Source organism: Arachis duranensis, chromosome 1 (genome assembly GCF_000817695.3).
Source record: "Arachis duranensis cultivar V14167 chromosome 1, aradu.V14167.gnm2.J7QH, whole genome shotgun sequence".
Classification (NCBI taxonomy): domain Eukaryota; kingdom Viridiplantae; phylum Streptophyta; class Magnoliopsida; order Fabales; family Fabaceae; genus Arachis; species Arachis duranensis.
Genome location: NC_029772.3, coordinates 91,589,767 through 91,607,631, shown reverse-complemented (window position 1 = coordinate 91,607,631; position 17,865 = coordinate 91,589,767). Strand labels below are relative to the sequence as shown.

The window sequence follows — 17,865 nt, the reverse complement described above, 5'->3', positions numbered from 1 at the left end:
ATTTTATCAATTTTTTCAATTTAAAAAATATTGATTCTTCTTCTTGAATTAAAAGTATTATTAATTTTTACTTATTTAGTTATTTAGTAGTCTTATATGTTAATTAAACCGGCTTATGTTTTAATTATTTGATGATGAAATATGATGGATTAATTTTTGCCTCCATTCTCTCTATTCTTGTATATTTTTTTTTATTTTCTAGCTAATTCTGATATTATAGACTCTTCTTTAATTGAAAGAGATTAAATAACAAGTTATATGGTTGTTGTTGGAAGATTTTGAGTGGATATTTGACCTAAGAATGATAGGGTTGCAGAGGTAGGTACTATACATTATTGTCTTTCTTATTCAGTGTTATGACTATATAGTAGTAGTCAATATATCATATAAGTTGGTTGTTTTTGTTTATCAAGATAAAAAATTGAAAAAAAAATTAAAAATATAAAATTACGTTGAGAATGCAAGTTGCAAGCATGGCCTAATTAAGCTCCCTCTCTCTCGCTCATGTGTTGTGAGTGTATCTTATTATTATAATCATAATTATTGAGGTACATATATATATATATATAGTGTTCCATATATATGTACTAGTAGTATTTATATTCCACACCCTTGAATACATACATTTGCCTTGATAGATGATGAGGATGGCAATGTTGTTCTATATGATGGTGTTTGCAACAATATGTTCATCATCATCATCCATGGCAATAACAAGAGAGCAAGAAGAAGATAGAATAAGAGAGCTTCCGGGTCAGCCACGTGTCAGATTCTCACAGTTCTCAGGATATGTAAGTGTAAACAAGAAACATGGTAGAGCACTCTTCTACTGGCTCACTCAGTCTCCCTCTTCTCCCAACAACAAACCTCTTCTTCTCTGGCTCAATGGAGGTACATAAATATCTCCTTCATTCTCACCGTACAATTATATTCGTATGAAGTTAATAGTTAAGAATCGTTAAATGATTTGATATATTTGATTGAATTAAAATTTAACGATTCTTAACTATTAACTTCACATAAAGACAACTGATAGTAAATTCCTACCTAAAAATTTACGTGCAATTATTTTTATATTTAACGATTAAGACAATTGCATATAAATTAAAATATTATTTGATGTTAATTTAAGTATTTTATTGTAAATGCTATGCTACAGAACTTGGCAACCATGTCTGTTGAATCAAATGACAGCATATGCAAGTTATAACAACTAAGCAACCATATGATAATAGTAATTAAATAATTTGAATTCAACGAATTGAATGGTGAATAATGAGTAAGCCAGGCTGAAGCACATGTATGTATCAATGTATGTATGTATATATCGTTGACCGTTGACTTCTCTATCTGCTCTGGCGCACTTTGAGTTAATGTGCACTGTTCCCTGCTAACATGCACCGCCACTCATTCTGAGAACTATTATTTATTTATTTATTTATTCCTTCTATCCTATTCTATTCTATTCCTGACGTTTATATTCCTCTATTTGGAAGAATCTCATCTCATTTCCGTTAAAGTCCAAACAAATAATTTATTAACCCTTTTTGTATTATTATTTGTCTTAGAAAGCAGAAACAAACAATGAACAATACAATGGTAGTAATGAGAATTGAACTATCTTTTCCATTTTGTCCCTACAAAAAAATCTCATCCGTATACTCTCATTCACTTGGTTAAATTGAATTTAATTCTAATATATTGTTAGTATAATGTAAATAGTTATCTAAAAAAACGAATATGATTGTACGTGCTTTATACTGTCAATGTATTAAAATTAAACTTAAAGTTAATTATCATTGGATTTATAATTTTTATTGTATATAACTTATAAGCAACTCTACTTTAATTTAAGAGCGATTAATCTCTTACTTTTTCACTTTAGAGAAACTTATCCGAAATTAGAAAATTTTGTGGTACTGGATCAGGACCTGGTTGCTCATCAGTAGCATATGGGGCATCAGAGGAAATTGGACCATTCAGGATAAACAAAACTGGTTCTTCTTTATATCTTAACAGATATGCTTGGAACAAAGGTAAATATTAAGTGCTTGTTTAAACGCTATCATTTTGATAAAAAAATATTTTTTTTTCAATGAAAAAAGATTTTTTTTAGCATGTTTGATAAATTTTTAATAGTAAAAATAAAAGTACTAGAAAAATAAAAAATATCTTTTTTGAAAAGATGTAAATTGAGAGTAGATTCTCTCGAATGAAAAAAAAAATTTGAATGCTGTCCAGTATATAATCTAACACTTCATTCCTTTCTCTCTCTTATTTAATTTTGATCCCATTTAAAGAATTAAAGGTGAATGATCACACTTTATTCTCTCAAGTATTTTTTCCACTAGAGAGGATCTATTTTAATAATTTACATTTTTTTAAAAGATCTTTTTTTCTTAAAAAAAAGATGTTTTTCATGTAATAAATAAACAAAAAGTACTTTTATATTGTTATACCCAAACATAATTGATAAATAAAAAAATCTTTTTAGATGAGATACCAAACATAAAATTACTTTTACTTTTCTATAAGATCTTTTAAAAAAAAGATAACTCAAAAAAAGATCTTTTCTTAAAAATTCACTCAAACAAGTCCTAAATACATAATAAAGATTAATGACATTTAATTATATTATTTTCACAATAGCCTTAATTAACTAACTAATTAACTTGGTCCTGCATGCATTGTTCAGAAGCAAATATTCTGTTTCTTGAATCACCTGCTGGTGTTGGTTTTTCTTACACAAATATCAGCTCTGATCTCCTAACTTCTGGGGACAAAAGAACAGGTAACTTTGTCCAATATAATTGTATGTCGCCGTCGTCGTCGTCAACTTTTTCTAGATTCTATGTCACTAATTATGATGAAATAAATTCCAATTCTGTAACAGCTCAGGATGCACTGATTTTTCTAGTTAAATGGATGTCAAGATTCCCACAGTATAAATATAGGGACTTTTACATTGCTGGGGAGAGTTATGCAGGTACATGAAAAATAGTTATGATTCTTAATTCATATATATATATATATATAGAAGCTAGCTAACACTGCTATACTATGCTTTCTGTTCAGGTCATTATGTGCCTCAGTTGGCTAAGAAAATCTATGATTATAATAAAGAACATCCCAACATTATTAATCTCAAAGGGTTCATTGTAAGTCAAATTTTATATTTCATTTTTTAAGTATTATTTATTTATATACTTGGCATGTAACATAAAAACTATAGGTGGGAAATGCTGTGACTGATAACTACCATGATAGCATTGGAACTGTGACATATTGGTGGAGCCATTCAATGATATCAGATCATTCATACAAATCTATCATCAAACATTGTGATTTCAAAGCACAGAACACTTCTCAAGAATGCAATGATGCTGTGAACTATGCAGTCAACAATGAATTTGGAAACATTGATCAATACAGTATCTATACTCCTACATGCCCAGCATCACAAAACAGCACTCTTAGGCGCATAAGGCTAAAGACTACAATGTTTCATATGATTTCTGGCTATGACCCTTGTACTGAAAATTATGCAGAGAAATATTATAATCTTCCTCAAGTGCAGAAAGCAATGCATGCAAATGTTACCAACATTCCTTACAAATGGACTGCTTGCAGGTCTCTTTATTTGACTTTATTTTCACATATGAGAATCAAACTTCAATCCTTCTAAGTTTTCTAAATTATACACCTTTTGTTGATCCAACAGTGATGTGCTCCTGAAAAATTGGAAGGACTCTGAATTTTCTATATTGCCCATATACAAAGAGTTAATTGCAGCTGGATTGAGAATATGGGTTTTCAGGTATATATATTATGGTTTAATAACTTGTACAATAAAGAGAATTAGTACAACTCATCATTTTCTTTATATTACTATATAAAATGGAATTGGAACATTTTAAAAATGAATTTTCTGTATAATAACATGTTTTGCTACAATCTTCTTTCTGTATATAATGCAGCGGGGACACAGATTCAGTGGTTCCAGTTACAGCCACAAGGTTTTCACTCAACCATCTCAACCTCACCATTAAAACTCCTTGGTATCCATGGTACTCATCAGGTGGACAGGTAAAACCATTTTTGGGCATATATACCCATAATTCTTTCATATAAAACTTTCAGGCATAAAATTTTCACATTGATGTTTCTATGTTTTGGGGAGTTATTTAGGTAGGTGGATGGACAGAGGTATATGATGGACTGACATTTGCAACAGTGAGAGGAGCTGGACATGAAGTACCACTGTTTCAGCCAGAGAGAGCTCACATTCTTTTCAAGTCATTTTTGGCAGGGAAGAAGCTACCAAAGTCTTGAAATGTGTTACAGTGTTTAACTTAGCTGCACCTCAATGCATTCTTTAACCAATCAGATATCAATATTTTTTTCCATCTCATTTGCTTAAACAGATAATATACACCTACTCATTAAATTGTAACATTTCATCATACATTTATCACATTTTAGTTATTTTAATGCAATTCAGATTTACTTGGTGGCCATCATTATCCCATGAAATTGGAGGGTGTATCAGCCAGCATAGAATTTTCATTGGTTTTATTTTTCAAATCTTATTGCCTAAGAATTAAGATCGCTAGACATTGCATCTATATCCTAAGTTCAACATCATTGAAAAAAGACAAGAATATATTGCAGATACATCATGGATAATTGATCTTTCAAAATTGAAATCATGACAGAGTCTCAAAGACAAAGGAGAAGGACATTGAATAGCAGATCCACCATTTGAAATTATATCCGGGCTTAGATGAATACTAAACAAGATTGCAAATTCACAAATTACAATCATTGTAAAATAACAAATAAGCATTCTTCTGCGTGAGATAGTTGTGGACAAAATTGAGGTTCATGTCATAATCATCACTTCATTCCTTCATTAAGTCCTGGTGGCATTCCTAGGCTCTGTGCAAGATCACTCATCCTCTCCTTCATGGCCTGCAATCATAATAAGCAAGAGCATAGTTTCCCACTTCAGTAAACAACAAATGCAATTGAGTTTCCATTCATCCTTTTTAAAATAGAGATTTTCACCTGGACACTTTTTTGGTGTGCATCCTTATATGCCTCAGTGACTAAAAGGGATACTTTCTGCAACACAAGGATATTTTTTTTTTTTAAAATAAATACATGAGAACTTAAGGTCATATACTTAACTAGAATAGATTTTTTTTTTTTTAATTCTTTCCAAATTCATATATTTGGGTCATAGCCTACCAATTTCTTAAATATTCTTCATGTAAGCTACAGAAAACAATAAACAATTTACATATAGAATGACTTCATATTTGTTTTTACTTTTAAAATATTGATTCCTATTTCACCACATAGTCATGAAAGAAATATGCTACTGTTAAATATAATTTGACAGCGGAAAGTAAACAAAATTGCAAATCAATTAATTTCTTACTTCTGCTCCCAATTCCATAGCAGCTTCAGTGATTTCAGTTCGAACAGGTTGCTGATTCCCCGATAGTGTTACCTACAAATTAAACTTCATTAAAAGGCAAGTTAACAAATGAAAACATACTTGCAGGTTATTTCAACTGCAGTCTGTGTCTCTGTGTGGGTGTGTGTGTGTGTGAGAGAGAGAGAGAGAGAGACCACGTGTCATACCTTTATCAACTCACCCTCACAATAACCATCAAACTCTGCTCTGTATAATTTAACAAAGACACAAAAGTCTATGGTGAATAAGTTTTTTTTTATTCAAAACAGATGGAAATGTTATACTTGTTTAGGAGGAAAGCCATACGCAGCAAGTTCTTTCTGCACTCGCACTGCTTCAACCTGGACAACCATTTGCGCCTTCTTCACAGTCTCATATAGATTTTGCATGTTTCCAAAAATTCCTGCCTAAAAGCAATCCACCATAATGTAAAGCCCATAAGTTTTGCATATCGGGATCGGTCAGAGCAGACTTACAAAAATACACAACATACTAAACAAAAGAAAATAGTCAAAATACTATCTCTGCAATTTTTGAATTCAATAGAGATTAGAAAAGCGTAAAAGTAAAGCGTTTTAATTAGTCTACATGCACACAGCGAGAAGAAGCAAGCCCATACCACTCGGAATTTACTTCATGGTAGAACGAAAGCCATCAAACTTATCTAAAATCCAATTTTCAATAAGACTATTCAGAACAAGGTTTTCTTAATTGTTTACCCTAGAATTGTTTTTCGGGCCTCCCTCTAACCCTTAGTCAAATATTTCTTACCGAAGCCCCTACTGGTCCTCTACTCTTTTCACATTCTCAAACCGCCTTAGGTGAGTCACCATATTATCCCCCTAAGATGGTGATACACCTCCTTCATCTTGTTTGTAGTTTTCTCTGTCCTCGTTCATGTCAACATTCTCATCTCCACTACACTTATTTTTTGCTCACTCCCTAATATTCACTACTACATAAACAATGGCCTTTTTTAAGTGAATTCATGTCCATTTCTGTTCATCGATAGTTAAACAGCTTAAAGTATAATTGTACAAGCCACAAGGTTAACTTGTGCACTCATGAAACCGTTAAAAAACTTTGGGACAGTGATGCATCTACAAGACTAACCATCAAAGCATATGACTTTTCTGGAAGTTCCGGGGTAAACATAACAACAGCATTTATATCTCCCAATTTCAATGTTACTAGCCTAGTTAACATGATGAAAATTAAACAAGGAAGAAAGAAAAGCCCATTATGCTTTCGTCATATAACCATGTCCATGTGGCCAGTTGGCAACTAGTTAATCATTATCTTGTTTTAGGCATGTGAATGGCAAAAAATGTAAACAGAGAAGTAAATTGGGAAATATGGATCAAAAAGCAAAATTTGTCGCCCTGCGCGTGTTCACATTTAACATCAACAGCAAGAGAAACCTAAATTGGCTAACCAGACTTTTCTGAAAGTTCCGGGGTAAACATAACAACAGCATTTATATCTCCCAATTTCAAAGTTACTAGCCTAGTTAACATGATGAAAATTAAACAAGGAAGAAAGAAAAGCCCATTATGCTTTCGTCATATGAACATGTTCATGTGGCCAGTTGGCAACTAGTTAATAATCATTATCTTGATTTCGGGATGTGAATGGCGAAAAATGTAAACAGATAAGTAAATTGGGAAATATGGAGCAAAAAGCAAAATTTGTCACCCTGCACGTGTTCACGTTTAGCATCGACAGCAAGAGAAACCTAAATTGGCTAACCAGACTTTTCTGAAAGTTCCGGGATAAACATAACAACAGCATTTATATCTCCCAATTTCGAAGTTACTAGCCTAGTTAACACGATGAAAATTAAACAAGGAAGAAAGAAAAGCCCATTATGCTTTCGTCATATAACCATGTCCATGTGGCCAGTTGGCAACTAGTTAATCATTATCTTGTTTTAGGCATGTGAATGGCAAAAAATGTAAACAGAGAAGTAAATTGGGAAATATGGATCAAAAAGCAAAATTTGTCGCCCTGCGCGTGTTCACATTTAACATCAACAGCAAGAGAAACCTAAATTGGCTAACCAGACTTTTCTGAAAGTTCCGGGGTAAACATAACAACAGCATTTATATCTCCCAATTTCAAAGTTACTAGCCTAGTTAACATGATGAAAATTAAACAAGGAAGAAAGAAAAGCCCATTATGCTTTCGTCATATGAACATGTTCATGTGGCCAGTTGGCAACTAGTTAATAATCATTATCTTGATTTCGGCATGTGAATGGCGAAAAATGTAAACAGATAAGTAAATTAGGAAATATGGACCAAAAAGCAAAATTTGTTGCCCTGCGCGTGTTCACATTTAACATCGACAGCAAGAGAAACCTAAATCGGCTAACCTTAGAAGGTGCGTCATCACTTTTATCGTCGTTCTCCTTTTTTCCTCCAAATAAGGCATACACTCGGAAGTTTCTACTAGCAGGTCCAACTTTTTGCCGACCGGATCGACATAGTATCTTCATGTTAAGTATATTTGCATTGGAGTTTAATTTACCTATAGAACAGCAATTGGTGAAAAACTTATAAGAACTCAATTTTTTCCACAATTTAAAGCATACATGATACATGGATTCAAGCTAAAACCACCTTGTCAATTTTGCCCATTATTCCCTACTTTGTTTACAGTCTAATCTAAACTATCTATTACAAAATGTCAGCATATTTTCCAAAAATTAGGTCAAACTTCAAATCTCTTATTCATAAAACCAAGAACATTTCCAGCTTTCAATTACTTGGAATAATAATAGTCCGAACCAATCTATGATAAACCAACAATTCAATATGCAATTAATTTTCAGCAGAATTACAAAAAGAAATGGCCTTTGGGGCAATATTTAGAAACGCTTCAAGTGGAAAGCAGAAGATACACGGATACTCAATGCAACAAAAGAAACCCTAAAAACTAAGCAATTCTTTCTCTTCATGGTAACCTAGTGTGTCACAGTCAACCCAGGGAAAGGTCCCACGTAACAAGATAAAGCGAAAAAAGTTCCAAGCTTTAACGAATTTGGAAGCAACCGGAATGAAAACGAACAGAAGGGAAGACTTACATGGTGCAGCTGATAAAGGGGAAAACTTTCTGCGCCCATTAGGTGCGTGTATGTTTGATAAATGAGCAGTTAGGGAAACAGTTGATGCCATTGGTTCCCCAGATTAACTTGAATTGTGGGTTTTGAACAAGATACGATACGATACGATGATTTTGTTTTTCTTTTGTAAGATGAGTGACGGAGTGATATTGGATAAAACGGGATTTTTTTTTTCCTTCTATTTATTGGGTGTTGGACAGTGAAATACAGTAGTATTTCTTTTTTGTGTGATGACACAAAAAAAAAAAAAAAATTTAACTACACATTTAAGTATTTTTGCTAATCAAGTTTAACTAAGTTGGTTCAAACTCAACAAAAATCATTTTCATTATACAAGCATATATACACGCACATTTACGTAAAATATATCATTCTTCGTTCTCCTTCTCCTTTTCAGTTTCTTCCTTCTCTTCTTCTTCTTTGTTACTAATAATACCGACATCTTTATTAGTTATGATTTTTTTAGTGCTATTATTAAATAATTTTGGTTTATTTGTGAATTAATTGATATTTACTTGATACTGCTGATAAGTATTCATTAAATTTTTTATTTCTTAAATAATTTCAGTTTATTTCTGAGTTTAATTGAAGTTTATTTGAATCCAAAAATAAATTGTATGTGTTTTTTAGCAAATAAGAATGAAATTATTCATTGTCACTTTATTTAATTGCATCATATTCCACTCTATTCCATTCAATTAGTTCAGATTTAAATAAGCAATAAAAAAATTCAATCATCAATAAAAACACATCAAATAAATTTTTGAATCCAAATGAATCTCAATTAAACTAAGAAATGAACCGAAATTACTTAAGAAATAAAAAACTTGGTCGATACTTAACACAACATTAAGTGAATCTTAAGTAGCACACAAATTTACCGAAATTAGTTCAATTTTGAACAAACAGTCAAAAAGACTCAATTATCAACAAAAACACATCTAATTCATTTCTTGATCCATACGAACCTCAATTAAACTAAGAAATAAATCGAAATTATTTAAAAAATAAAAAAATTTGGTCAATACTTATCAGCAGTATTAAGTGAACCTCAATTAACACACAAATGAACCGAAATAAATTAAGAAATAAAATAAAATTATTTAATGATGAAATAAAAAAAAATCAGAACTAATATAAATGTTTGCAAAATGTTGGTGTTATTGGTGATAATGATAACGAAAAAGAAAAAGAAAAAAAAAAAGACATAACATTGGAGGAGGAGGAGGAGGAGGAAGAAGAGAAACATGCGTGCACGAATTTGAAAGAAGGAGGAAAAGGAGAAGAAAACGGAGAAAGAGACGCATGATTTAAAAAATTGTTATAACAACTTAGTTATACTTTATTAAGTATTTTAGTTGGATGTAAAATTTTATTATTTTCATAATTTGTTAATCTTTTTGCTAATTAGTTAGGTTCCTACTGTTTATCTTTTCTATCTATATTAAGAGTCTTATAAAAAGAGTAATGAAATCTATGTGATACATATTTAAAAAACTAATTATTACTTATTTTAGGATAAAACGCACAATTAAACCAAACCTAACTCAATATTACATCATTCACTCAAATAAAAAAAATGTTACATGGATCTCCCATTAGCACGTTTTTATATAAATTGAATGAGTCTCATTCGATTTGCCAACTCTCATACTAATTCGAATCAGCATAACTCGAATTACTATGGAAAAATGCAAATTAAATCTATCTAAGTCGATTTATGCATTAATGTAAGATCCCTAGTAATTCGAAACAAGCCGTTTCGATTTACCCCTGGTTTTGTCCTTATATAATTCGAATGGGGCTAATTCGAATTACCATGCATATGTAAATCGAACTAGGCCTATTTGATTTACTGTGAGACCAACCTATATAAATATGATGCGAACATGAATTCCGTATGAGAGTAAAACACAATGGCCAATAAGGATAATTTTCTAGTATTGGTGCACTATAGAGGATCGATTAAGAAAAAAATATGTTTTGGAATTAAGTTTACTGATGAGGATCCTCTTAGTATTTTTCTGAAACTTTCAACGAGTTTTACTGAGTTTCTGAATTCTATAATCCAAAAACTGGGATTGCAAAGCATGAAACGGGTTGAGAAGTTATTTTATAGAATTCCAATTTCAGTTTTGCGGGATGATGTGAAATATGATTCGTTTGTCATTGGGAGTGACGAAGATTTGGAAGTTCTGTTCCATTGTCGTCGACAGTTTTCCCAGGTCATGACCCCTGAGATGTTATGGGAATTACAAGTTATGTGGGAACCACTTATCACCACCTCTACTATCTTTCGCCATCAAGAAATCGATATCGAGTGCAGATTGTAGTAGAGGATGTACTCCACCAAACTGTGGTAAAACCCGATATATCTGGTGCTACTCTATGATAATAAAATATATCAACATTGTCACGCACTTCCACAACGTCGAATGTCGAGGCTCTAGTATCTCTAGATGCACCACCTGAACTACATCATGAGAGCTATACAACATCCAAGTGATACGTGAATAGAAATAGTTTGAAACGTCATCATTAAATATACAGTGTTCTCTATCATAATAGATAAACTATTTAGCCTTGACAAAATACTCACATTTCCAACATATGGGAGATCTATCCTAAGACTTCAATGAGCAACTCGAGGTCCCTTCTCGCTCGCAGTCGGGTTGTGACCTGACCACCTACACCCCAAACACACGTTATCACTAAATGAAAACACCAAAAATTGTGATAAATAAACACATAAATAGAACACTAAATTGAGGCCAAAGGCCAACCAACGGTATCATATCCAGTAAGCTTGAAACTAGGGAACGCCAGAAGATCCATGACTAAAGTAGCTGCAATGGACCGGCTAACTTCACAATATTTCTGTTCGCCACGCAGTACATGCATCGGTATAACCATGACAGAGTAGCTGATCCCCAACTGTACCCACCCATATCCTCAAGCCTGGCTACATATGACAGCCACCGAATGTGCAGGCAAGTACCGGACTTATCGCCAAATAGCTGAGTTACTAAAAGTATCATGATATAGGCTCGGACATACCTTCTACAGTGGCGTCGTCGGCGCCATTAGGAAGACTGCCTGCAACCACCTGCATCTCACCGTAAACTTGTCAATGTAGTTTGCAGGAGGCAAAATACCCAACAGCTCATCTAACCACACCTAAGTTGGGCAACCACCCTCGATGTATTGCTCAAACTCCGTCAGGCATCCACTGACGTAATGTACATTGATCAGCAGTCCTAACTGGTACGCCACGTCCTGCAGTGTAATCGTGCACTTTCCGAACGACATATGAAATGTGTGCGTTTTCGGACGCCATCGCTCCATGAATGCACTCACCAACAACTTATCCAACCTAAACCAAGTCTTGTTTAGCCTCGCAAAATGGTATAAACTAGCCATTTATAAGTACGGAACGACTTTCTCATCTAGACGCATACGCTGTTGCCGTCTCATGCTCGTGATACATCGGTGAGATTGCATAAATAACATAACAAATTGTCTCTTAGGACCACATCAAAACATATTTATATAACAATATCAACTAATACATCTCTTAATCCAAAGAATACCATAAACGCAACCAAATAATGTTACGGGTACAAACACAAAATAAAATCATATATTAATCAAATTGGGCTCAATAAAAATAAATTTAATATTAATAAAATTTTTGACTTAATCTACATCACTTGAATTCTAAATAAAACAGCAAGTCAATACCCATACTTTCTTTAATAACAACCCAAATCACAATATAGATTCCAATCACTACTTTTATTCTAACTAAATTTCACTACACATTATATTCACTACTCATATTCTTCTACTTATTTATAATTACTATTCAAATTAGAACTTACTCCGTCAAACCTCTAGAAATTATTAAGTCACTAATCTAACTACTCTATCTAGTTTAACAATTATAAATAATGACTAGCGTTAAAAGAGAAAAAAAGGGTAAAACATTTAATACTATTTTTAAAGAAAATGTATGCGCTAACCTCTTCATTGATGATATCATCAATATGGACAACTTCATCCAAACGATAAAGACGGTCTGAATTATCCCCCATCAACAGATTTTTCAAATATTGGAGTGTTTGGGCTGAGGTTTTTCTGGAATTTGGTGGGGCAAGACTTTTGATTTGTGATTCGAACGAGCTCAATTCGAATTCTATTTATGGGGATACTCGTAGTAAATCGATGAGTCTAATTCGAATTACCATGGGCACACATTGTATATAATTCGAAACAACCCAATTTGAATTACTATGTGCAGCAAATCATGTGTAAAGCAAAACAGGTTGTTTCGAATTATTATAGGCGTACTTACATGGCTAAATCGAGCTATATTGATTCGATTTATTAGGACAAGATGCATGCATGCATAAATCGAATTAGGCTGTTTCGATTTGCATGTGTCCTTATTAATTCGAATTTGGGTCATTTGATTTACTATGAGAGCAGCTAAATCGAGTGTGACTCATTCGATTTACATCGAGAGGTAATTAGAGCGATTCATGTAACGCTTTTTTATTTAGATGAATTGTGTAATTGAGTTAGGTTTGATTTAATGGTGTGTTTTACCCCTTTTTTTTCCTTAAAAATTTATCAATCCAACTTAAAAATATTTTAAAACACGTACTATCTTATTACATTTTTTACTATTATTTTAGAATATCTATCGCTTAAAAATTTATTATTATCCTAAATGTGATTTTGATATATTTTTTTAATCTAAAATTACCTGTTTATAAGTATTTCTTATTTTTAGATTTATTTTTTATATTTATTACCTCAATTACTTATAATAATCTAGTATATGAAAAATGATTTTATAGATAAATCTAAAGATTAATAAACTTGTAATATTACAACATTATTGTACATTTCTTTATCACTAACACAATTTTATTGACTTCATCCGGTAGTTTTTCTTTTCTTTTTCTTTTTCTTTTTATTTTTTTATAAATATACAAGTACCCATGTTATGAAGTCAAGCTTTTCTTAAATTCTGCAAAGAAAAGCAAACCAGCCAATTGGATAAGTATTTATAATGATATCACAGTAGATTTTGAAGCTGGATTTGAGCTTCCCTTGTTGACCATGACCATTGAATAGGACCTGAGAATACCAATTAACCAATTAACCAACCATGGTACATCACAACCCTGCCAATTCCAAATTAACACAACCTCTGCTTAAAGAAAATGAAATGAACTTTAATTTCAGTACTAGTAGTAATTGCAAAGAGATAGGGGTCCCCATTAAGCAGATGGACTTGGACTCTTCTCTTATTTATTCATTACACCCTTCACAGGAAGAGAGAGAGAGATGTGTGAAACAATCAAACAAGTGACCGACAATTGATTTAAAAAAAAAAATAATAATAATAGGCTCCAACATCAAGAGGCACCTTAACTAGCAGCTTTATGTTTTTTAACCTTAACTGCTGTTCTGAGTTCACATACCAGAATCTGTCTATTATTTTACAATACAATAGCAGTATAGGACTCTGCCAAAGCCTTTACCATACCCATGGCTATGGTGGGTAGAAAGAAGTATGGTTTGGTTTTGATTGGCTTCACGTTTTGTACCACTACATGAGGTTAAGAGTAAGAAACACCAACCAAATTGCCCCCACCATACATCATTGCATTCCATAAGCCATTAGTTTTTTCAAGAGAATGGTGAATGCTGATGGAGCTTTCAATTAACAGTAATATCAGTAGCGGCAATTAGGTATAGCTAGGCTGTTGTCACTCTTACTCCTCACAAAGTAGGTGCTGCTAGCATGGCATGCCATAGCATCTTTCCAATTCCATTCACCAACATGGTGCAGCACATTTATTATAATATATTAAGAGGTATAAGTAATAAGATAGTGACTGTGATTCAGGTAATCAGGTTCATATAGCTGTGTTATTACTAAAATACCAAATCCATCCATTCACAAACTTTAAAGTGTGGGGGCAAATTTGGTCATTAGCCTCTATCTATATCCCTCCTTTTCCGGATCACTACCACAAAATAATGGAGCAACTGCCAAAATGTCTTCCATCATTTTTTCTTCTTTACTTGATCCACTTCATCATGAAAAGAAGGCATATTGGTTTTTTATGAGGGTGGGAAAAGCAGGGGAAAAGGGTAAGCAGGTAAATGCACATTTTCCACATATAAATATAGAATATGATAGTGTGAAGTGAAAGGCATCTTTGTTAATCATTAATAAAGGCCACCACCATGAGAGTTTCAATTCACAGACCAAACAAAGCACTCATAATTCAAACCCTACAAAAGCCTAAAAATAAGGTTCTAACCAACTAACAACTGCTACAGAATAAGCAGAGAAAAACAGCATCATCCCATTTATTTTTGCCAATTTCATTTTACCTCATCATCCTTTATTTCTTTTAATTATTTCTTCCAGCCCCCTAATCTTTAATTTCTTCAAAATTTCTTTCTTTCTCTTTCTATCTATCTCTGTCTGACCCATTCCTCATGTCTTTCTCTCTCTACACAGAGGCCAACAACAACAAATGAGAGAAGAAACATGGAAACTCCACGCATCCACCTCTCTCCCATCAAAAACACAAACTTTCTCTCTCATCAATGGCCCAGCTGGACCAAAATTTATGTTTTGAAAAAAGAAAACATAAAAACAAATAAAGAAAGAGAGAAAGAATGAGAAAACAAAAGGAGAAAGGAAAAGAAAGAGAAGTTTAGATGTGTTCAAATGTCCTCCAACCAAACCCACCTTACACAATACAACATGGCTTTCTTTCTTTCTCACTCACACACTCAACTCTTTCTCTCTCATCAAACTATGTTCCCCGAATTGCCCTTCTGCAAGACCCCAAAAAAATCCCATCTTCATCACTGGTCTTCCAAAAGATCAATTTTTTTTTTCACCGAGTTATGTGGGCTTTTTGGGGTTCTTTGTCTTGGTCAGAGATTTTCACAGAGAAAACAGGGAAAGCGAGAACCTTCTTACCTGTTCCCACCCTCTTCTCTCTTGTGCCTCTTTCCCATCTTTCTCTTTCTTTTGCCCTCTTTTCTTCTTCATCTTCTCTCTCCTTTTAATTTCTCTGTCCATCATCATCTTCATTATCACCCACCACCGCCCCTATCTTCTTTCTCTCTTTCTGCTTTTCATCTTTTGTTTGTAGCTGTATCTCGGTCTTCTCTTCCTTGATCTGATGAAGAAGATGAAAGGGGTTGTTGTACCTATGGAGTCTTCTCGTTATGATGTGTTTCAGGATCAGAGGACCAGGTTGAGGCACCAGAGTCTCTTGCAGGACTATGAGGACCTGCAAAAGGTGACATCTTTTCCTTTAACCTTTTCCAAAAATTGGAAATTTAAATTGTGGGTTTTCGTTAGATCTGGTGTTTCGTTTGGTATCCTTGTGTGGCCTTTGGTTAATTTAGGTTTAGGGTGGTTTTGTGTTGGGAATTTTAGGTTTTTGTTGGAGGGAACATTAAAAGGAACCGTCTATCTATCTATCTTTTGTTTTTATTTTGCTTGTTTGAATAATTTGTTTAGACTAAACCTGTTTTTCTGATTTGATGGGGTTATGTGTTTTTAACTTGATATATATATCTTAGTTTGGTTACCCCCTCCTTCAAATTCCTACAAAACCAAGATTTTTGGTATACTTAGTCTTTAATTCCCATATGCAAAAATTCAGAGTATTTTTGTAAACAGTGTAAAAATGTAAAAAAGTCTTATGTAGCAGTATGTTCTTGTCTCATTCCTTAAAGCTATTGGAACATGTTCATTTTCTTCCCCTTTGTTTGTTTTTTTTTTTGGGTTGGGGTGGTCCTTAAGCTTAATTTGCTTTCGTTTCGTTTGATCAAATACCATGTTTTTCTATATGGACTTTGAGCTTACATAATCTTGACCTTATTAATTGTTTACTGGTTTCCTCTTTTTGAAACTGAATTTGCTTAATTTTGTCAAAATAATTTAGATAGTTGTTGTGTTTGTTTTTCACCTTTTCTCATGCTAGTCTCTTTTTTAATTGCCCTACAAGATTTATTTTTCATAGAATAATCTTGAAAACTTTCTTGTAAAATTATTCTCATACATATTATATTCTTAATATGTTCAGGACACAGAAGCTATGAAGAGGAAATTGGAGGCCACAAAACAGAAAAAATTGATACTATCAGCTGAAGTCCGGTAATGTGTTGTATTGCCTCTGAGTGGTAGTGGTTTTTCATTTCTTGCTGTTTTGTATATATACTCAGCAACAACACTTGCAATTGCAGCTTTTTGAGGAAACGTTACAAATACTTACTGAAGAACCCTTCACCAAAGCCTCAACAAAAGCAAGTAGTTTTGCAGACACAAAAGGTCAAAATGCAAGCTCCAGTTATCCCTAAGGGAAGGAATTACAATAGGAAGGAATCCACTTCGCGTCTCGCAAATGCTTCTCCGATGAACCCGAAAGAAAGGGTTTCCAACGGGGTTGAAGTCTCATTGCCAAAAACATGCCATGTGTTTGATTTGAACCAGAATGCTAGGACTTTAAGTAGAAAAGTTGCTTCTTTCCACGCTCCTGCAACTGCGCCGGTGCTTGACTTGAATCATAAAGATAGGATTCACAATGGGAAGGAAGCCTCAAAGAAAAATATGACTCCATTTTTCGACCTGAACCAAATTTCGGTAACTAATTTGCACATGCTTTGTTTAAGTTACAAGTCCCCTTCCATGTTTGATTCTTGCAGACTAATAGTTTCATCTTTTTTTTTTCTCTCTTTTAATGATGTGCAGAGAGAAGAGGAGGAATTACAGGACAACAGTGAGCCCATGATAATTGAAGAACCAAAGAGAAGTACGCAACGAGTTGTAGGCGACGAGCAGCAGAATGATATCATGCTTTCAGCCTGTAGAAACATTGGTGACGGATCGAACAGAACAGGGAAGAGGAAGATTTCATGGCAAGACCAGGTGGCATTAAGGGTTTGATCTTAAGAATAATAATGCTAGGCTGAATTCCTACCCTTTGGAATGTTTAGTCTTCCTTTATATGTAGCATATTTGGTTACATTCAACAAAAAAACATTTCTAGTTTTATGCTTCATTTTGTAAAGATAAAAGATAGCATACAGGATCATGTGTTAAAATATATATATATAATATTAGATGAAATGGAGAAGTTATTCTCAGAAATCATTCTTCAGTCTTCACATTGCAAATAGGCCAAGACTGGATTTGGAACCACTTGGTGTGTAA

The 17,865-nt window shown here is 33.2% G+C and overlaps 3 protein-coding genes across 3 annotated transcripts; 2 read left to right on the top strand and 1 right to left on the bottom strand.

The window, feature by feature from the left end:
- The first annotated feature begins 603 nt into the window (after positions 1–603).
- On the top strand, positions 604–4,455 carry LOC107459269 (serine carboxypeptidase 24). The gene is made up of 9 exons (XM_016077494.3): positions 604–891; positions 1,929–2,036; positions 2,696–2,791; positions 2,894–2,986; positions 3,076–3,158; positions 3,233–3,630; positions 3,722–3,817; positions 3,978–4,086; positions 4,189–4,455. Exons 1-9 carry the CDS (start codon positions 639–641, stop codon positions 4,330–4,332), a joined length of 1,380 nt encoding a protein of 459 aa, XP_015932980.1. The 5' UTR covers positions 604–638; the 3' UTR covers positions 4,333–4,455.
- A 189-nt stretch (positions 4,456–4,644) lies between these two features.
- Positions 4,645–8,766, bottom strand: LOC107459298 (nucleoid-associated protein At4g30620, chloroplastic). The gene is made up of 7 exons (XM_016077516.3): positions 8,568–8,766; positions 7,857–8,011; positions 5,789–5,889; positions 5,650–5,689; positions 5,444–5,515; positions 5,068–5,124; positions 4,645–4,971 (listed from the first exon to the last, which is right to left on the bottom strand). The coding sequence occupies exons 1-7, from the start codon at positions 8,656–8,658 to the stop codon at positions 4,897–4,899; spliced, it is 591 nt and encodes a 196-aa protein (XP_015933002.1). The 5' UTR covers positions 8,659–8,766; the 3' UTR covers positions 4,645–4,896.
- A 6,119-nt stretch (positions 8,767–14,885) lies between these two features.
- On the top strand, positions 14,886–17,802 carry LOC107459286 (uncharacterized). Its single transcript, XM_016077510.3, has 4 exons — positions 14,886–15,946; positions 16,739–16,809; positions 16,899–17,295; positions 17,404–17,802. Exons 1-4 carry the CDS (start codon positions 15,827–15,829, stop codon positions 17,596–17,598), a joined length of 783 nt encoding a protein of 260 aa, XP_015932996.1. The 5' UTR covers positions 14,886–15,826; the 3' UTR covers positions 17,599–17,802.
- The last annotated feature ends 63 nt before the right edge of the window (positions 17,803–17,865 follow it).